This window comes from Mizuhopecten yessoensis, unplaced genomic scaffold (assembly GCF_002113885.1).
Source record: "Mizuhopecten yessoensis strain PY_sf001 unplaced genomic scaffold, ASM211388v2 scaffold10771, whole genome shotgun sequence".
Taxonomy (NCBI): Eukaryota; Metazoa; Mollusca; class Bivalvia; order Pectinida; family Pectinidae; genus Mizuhopecten; species Mizuhopecten yessoensis.
Window position 1 is genome coordinate 590,546 of NW_018408713.1, and position 6,333 is coordinate 596,878.

General features: G+C 38.9%; 1 protein-coding gene across 1 annotated transcript in view; it reads right to left on the minus strand.

Moving 5' to 3' along the window:
* Positions 1 to 942: 942 nt before the first annotated feature.
* The window catches only part of LOC110462323, an 8,853-nt gene continuing 3,462 nt past the window's right edge, over positions 943 to 6,333 (minus strand). Inside the window, exons 2-4 of the mRNA XM_021516251.1 lie at positions 6,014 to 6,213; positions 5,000 to 5,164; positions 943 to 4,524 (exon numbers count right to left, since the gene is read on the minus strand). Of these exons, the coding sequence (XP_021371926.1) occupies positions 3,402 to 4,524; positions 5,000 to 5,164; positions 6,014 to 6,213 (1,488 nt within the window). The 3' untranslated portion in view covers positions 943 to 3,401. The remainder of the gene's footprint in view (positions 4,525 to 4,999; positions 5,165 to 6,013; positions 6,214 to 6,333) is intronic.

A 6,333-nucleotide genomic window follows, 5' to 3' on the forward strand; every position in this document is an offset into this window, starting at 1 on the left:
GCCTGTTCCGTTAGAAAAAAAATCGTAGATCCGCTCATTCATTTTTTCATAAACGAATTCATAAACGAATATGTAGATATTTCTGGTTCTCATGCACAAAATGGACATATTCTGAACAATCTTCTTTTTTCGTATTTTAACACGTGCTCCAGAATCCTATTTTGATTGGCTCTAGCTTATAGGCTATCCAGCATTTCAGCGTTCTTTGTGTGGCATAAGGCAAAGATGATTTCAAATCCAAAAGTTTCAAATCTTTTACATTGCCTAAACGTGGTATGTCGATGCAGACAAACAAATCACCAGTTATCAGTCATAGAACCAAGGCGATGTTGTTTCAACTATATGGAGTTCCATAAAATATTGGCCCCAATTAGTCTGCAACAATATATCATTAATATAAAGAAAATTAAAAGTGTTTTGACTAATTAATGCTACTTTATGTAATTAGGACCCCACGCTAAGAATGAAATTATTACTCACAAAATGCATTAAAGCTGATGGCGGATCCTCTTAATGCCGATATATATTATGAAATAGCACTAATTCAAAAAGTTTCTATTTTACTGATTTTTTTCACAGTATAATTAAAGCACTTCTCTTTAAAACTTCCTTTCTCAATAGCGACATTAAAAGACGTTCGATATTGCTCTGTAATCTTCTGAAAACAAACATAACACTTTGCCTTTAAAATTTCGAACATCTTGCTCAACACAGTGCCGTGACGTGACTCGAACTCGCAGCCCTTCGGTCACAAGCCCGGCGCCCTACCACTAAACTACCGTGTCTTAATATTTTATAGAAAAAAAATATTTGACAAATGGGAAAACAATTAAACAAGAATATTTGGACGGGTAAAATGAGGCGGAAAAGAAATAGTGATCTTTATCAAACATGGCTCATTTTTTTTTTTTACGTTTGTTGAATTAAACAACACGTTTTGAATAAAGCTTTAATCAATGTGTTTTATTCGTGCTGTGTAATGACTTCTGCTAACACGCCAATGCCACAGTGCTGATCAGTGTGTGCCGACCTGATCATAAACATGAATAATGTATGACATCTAATAACGGGGCAAGACTAAAAATAATACCAGAAGGCTTGTGATTTGCTGAACAATGACATATTTCCAAACATGTTCCTCAAGGTCCAGTGTTGTTCTTGAATGAATCATAAGTATGGCATTTGTTTTATAAACTGCGTTCTGTCTAAAATTGGTTACAAATTGGTAACGACTGGTCTGCATAGTCCTTAAATAATTTATAGTCTTGATCATCTGAACACTTCTGTTACTACAGAGAACATAAGGGTCTGGATTAAGGAAAACTTCCGGTTAATTCTAAGCCAAGGTTGTGAGACACCTCTTCCTGCTTCTAGCAATTTTACATGTTTTAGGGGTTTAGATCGACGGTAAAACTGCCGACCCAATCCTTATATGTAAGCATTAAATGGGGATGGCATTTTTACCGAAAGTCGATCTAGTCCCCTAAAACATGTAAAACTACTCTAAACACCTTAGGTCCAAATGTAGCTGTAACAAATTATCAGGTCCCTGTGTTTATTATATGCATGGGCATTTCCAGGCACTGAATTTACTCAGTATAATTTAAATAAAACACACATATCTTTGAAAAATATGTAAAGGTTTTATTGAATATGTAGATAATAGTTTTATCAGCAGTATGAGATCGCTAAGCACCGTATTCATTATACTTCTACAGTCCAAAAATCTGACTCAGTGTGTCGAGTCGGTCAAACGTCAACATTGGAAATCGTTCTTTCCGAAAGTAAGTTACATGTACCGTCCGAGTTAAAAATCATATTCCAATGTACCTATAGAAAATTACTTGTAGCTTTCATTTTCACAAGTATTGTGTGTTGTCATAATTCTATTAAATCCATGTGAACAGATAAAATGATAACTCTATATAAAATCCAATTAAAGCCAAAAACATGTGTGTTTCAGGTAACATGACTGAAAAAAGTAGCGAAGGTCGGTAGGGATTTATCTTTATTAGTTTTCAGTGCATATTAAAGTTTTTAAAATTTATAAGTGCATTTAAGTGAGATAAAATTGTTAAGGTCGGAGGTAAAAACTCCGCTATGGTCGATCGGGGTACCCGGTAATGTTTTGGCCTAACCGACGAAGCTTCAGGTAAAGGTTTCCTTCTACAATGTCAAACGTTTAAGTGTTCATAAATACACAATGTAATACTGTCTTTGAATACTAAATTGTTTATCTGCTATAACGACATTTGATAGTAAATGTGCATAGCCGAAATTGTATATGGAATCTCTATTTAAATCAAGAAAGCTATAGAGTTATAATCTATATATTTGTGGTATTCTATCAAAAAGTTTAACTTTAAGATAAAAAATGAGATTCGTGATTCCTGTCTTAACGATGACAATGTTTATCAAAACCTAAACAATACATATCAATTCTGATGAACACGGTAAAACATTGGCTATAATATTGGTAAAAACCCCCAGAATCCCTTTGTGTCAGAAGTGCTAAAATCACACATGCCATAACGATAAAGAGTACTGCCCACTAATGACAGATGGAAGCAAGCATTACTATTTTATAACTCCTGTCTCACAGGCTCTGATGGCTACACAACCAGGTGGGTAGGCATACAAGTGGGGTCAAAGAAGGGAACCTTTGACAAACAAAGCGGCCGAGATGGAAAGTCAGTTATTATTCCAAAAGTAAAATTGTGCACATAACTACTGATGATGAATACATGTTTATAAACCTAATCACCTATTTAAAAAATACGCACTGCCGATTACCCCCGTAAGGGCCCCATCCATAGACTCGCGGATGAATTTCACACGACAGATTCGCAGTGACGAGGTCACAAAGTCCTCAGGTCTTGATCCCCTGGGTGCACTACGCCATCATAAACCGGTGATCTGCTGTTTTGAAATGCTGCCAACGTTTGCATTTCACCACTGTTGTGGCAACTCTACATGGCCTACGGCTGTAAGACACTTCCAAAACGTTCGTCTTAACAACAATTTATAACGAGACAGCAACCATTTCCCCGAGACTTTCTGAACATGTGGGTACGAGTTTATAAAAGCTTTCGTGTAACCGTGGTGACATTGATTCTGAAGGAGGACAGCGTGTGAATATATGTTTAGTCGACTGTAGAAAATTAATGTAGAATTTCTATGTGAAACCTTAAGACATTGCATTTAAATTAAATAACCTCAAAGTTTACAAAAATACTTTTCAACAAACAATTAAGACTTTGGTCCCCAATCACGCATTGTAAGGTAGTATGTGTCCGACAGTCAACATCCAGCATTTCAGATTTGACAATGACTAACGTTTACCTCCCTTTGTAATGATTACTTCACGTTTCAATGAAATAATCACGCGAGAAGAGGATACATCACATGATTGCGACTTCTCCGAAATTGATGTCGTATTCTTGCCCTTTGATATTGGGGAAACGCTGCGGCTCGTTCAGGTTCAAAAAAGCATTGACGACTCTTTCCCGCGGAACCCTGGCGCTGGACCAATTCCGATTCCCAGACTCTGGGGTTCTAGAGGAGGAGGATGAATTTGAGTCACAGTGAAAAGTATTTGCTCTCATGAGACTTCCCTTGAATAACAGAGATTTAAAATCGTCACATATATGCAAGCTAATTTCACTACGTCCTTTCTCTTCGACGTCATATTTCTTCTTCTTGGTCACATCACTCATGTGGATTGGTTTGAACAAGACCGGCCGTTCTACCAGACTGGGATCGTCCATTAATACTTTGTCCACTACTTCATTGGGCAGGTCCACATCACGCACCTTCATTTTTAATTTCCGTGTTTTAGAATTTTCATCTGTGACGTATATACCAGGCGCGTGCTTTCCCGTGTAATACATTGGAGCTGACTTCATTTTCGGCATTCGTGTAAACTGGTCCCGAGGGAAATCGTCCTTTAGATTCACAATATATTCCTTCTTAGGAACGTTCAGCGGTACTTTCCATACATCCGGATTCACGTACGGTGGTGTCCGTATCCTTGCCTTTAGTGGTTTAGCCGATTCAGCCTTCTTGTCCTGTCTCTCATGTATATTAAATTCGTCATCATATTGTGAGAAGGTTGTCGGCCGACGCTCTACCGGACTTGGTGTTCTTTGAGTGCGGAAAGCCACGTGCACGTTGGTTGTCGATGACGTCCCTTGGCGCTTGATAGATGATTTTCCGGATTTCCCGGATGAAGTGTTATCTGGTCGTTGGACCTTGCTATTAGGCTTTTGGAGGGAATCGCCGACTGGTTTTGTCGTCTTTTCCGTCCTGTCCCCCCGACCTCTGGGACCTGTGTTCTGTGGCGGAAGTTTTTGTTTGTGTAACCAGTCCTGATAAGCCTTTTCCCCATAGAATTCTTGGGCCGCGCGTTTCTCATCTTCGTATTCCATCTCCTTCATTACTTGCTGCATCTTCAATTTCTTGAGATAATCCATCTCCTTGGCCACGTGATCCTTCCCTTGGTGCCAACTTTCCGCGGCCAGTATTCTGAAAATTTAGCGAAAAAGAACATATGATTCATGTTTGATATTCAATTCCTTTACTTCACCTTTTTTCATAAATATGTGCATATTCAAAACTGACAAGGTTGGTATTGTTTCTGTGGTTTCTTAATTCAAATCGGAGAAAATCTTTCATATTATTCAGAGAGATTGTCATCAGATTTTTGGCTGAAACAATTACAAGAATTAGTAACAATATGTTGGTTCTTCGGTATCAAGCAGCTCAGCCTCTACTGTTGGAACCCAAAGCAATATGAGGACGAAAAGATGTTTACTTTCTGGAACATTATGTTTCACTTGATCAGGCTCTGAAAGGTCTAACCTTCAAACAGCTGATAAAAATATACAGTAGTGTTCTTAGCATTCATGTAAGAATTGCAATACCAATGAAGTGCTTATTTTAGTAATTGTTGCTGCAGCACGGTTGTAAACAACAATGCTATACGGATCCTGCTACAGACCTGGCACATTTTTTGTGTCCCCAAAGTTTGGCTAGGTCGAGGGGTGTGTGGCCTCTACAATCCTTCCCCGTAATGGCGGCCCCTATGTCAATCAGCTCCTTAAGGCACTGCACGTGACCTTCAGACGCAGCCTGGTGAACAGGTGTGATCCCGTCATTGTTGGGCCTAAATATGACAAAACATGGAACTCAACACGCTACTTCGCCTTTCCTTAATCTGTATCTGTCAGTTTGACTGTAAAATGATGATTGCCATTTATCCAATTAACTTAAAGGGATCTATCGTTTTATTGGTGAGGTCCCCTAGGGGGTATTGCAATGAGGATGTGTCTGTTTGTGGCTGAGGTAGAAATAAAACTTGCAAAGAGAGAATCGGAAAGTCTTCTCCCTGTTTAGGACGTCGGGACACTTGCATGAAGGATCTGTCTTCTGTTGAAGAGACATGGAAACTTACGTAATGGATCTGTGTTTCTCTTGAAGATGTAAAAAAACAAATATTGAATGTATTTCTTACACTTTTTTTTTTTTTTTTTTTTTACCAAAAAGGCGAAACTAATGAAAGATCGACATGTCCTTGGTATGAAGATGTAGGAAGAGTTATATGGGAAAATCTGTATTTTGGATTGGGAGGTAGGAACAATAAGAAGAGTGTGTTTTCTTCGAAGAAAGAATTTTACATCACGGGGTCTGTCTTTACTGAAAATGTAGAGAGACTTACACGGTCTTTCTTTTTGTTGAGAAGGTAGGAGACTTATATGTAGAAAGACCGTGATACGGATCGGTCTGTGTTTGTTGTGGAGGTAGGATAACTTATGTCTATTTGATGGGGAGATAGACAAAACTTACCATGAGGATTCCGTCTTTTTGTTAGAGAGATACAGAAAACTTAAAATGTGGAGTCTGTCTTTTGTTAGAGAGATACATAACGCTAACCTTGTGGATTCCGTCCTTTTGTTAGGGAGATAGACAACACTTACAATGAGGTCTATTTTTGGGGAATACAGTGAAGACTTACATGGAAGGATCTGCCTTTTTGCTGAGGAGATAGGAGAGACACTGCAGCGCCCTCTTGCCGGTCTGATTACTTATACACAGGTGGGCAGCTCTCCAGCCGGTCGTACTGGGTAAGTTGATATCGAACTTGTACTTCTCAATTAGCAGTCGGAGACACTCCAGCCGACCGTGGATGGCCGCCAGATGCAGTGACGTCAGACCCTGAAATGGATGTTAAGCGATCCATCAGCCAATCATCTCGATCAATAGCTGTAATATTTTCATTTATGATACAATGGCAGAAACACACTGAAAAGAAAATGAACGTTTGTTTCCCCCCCC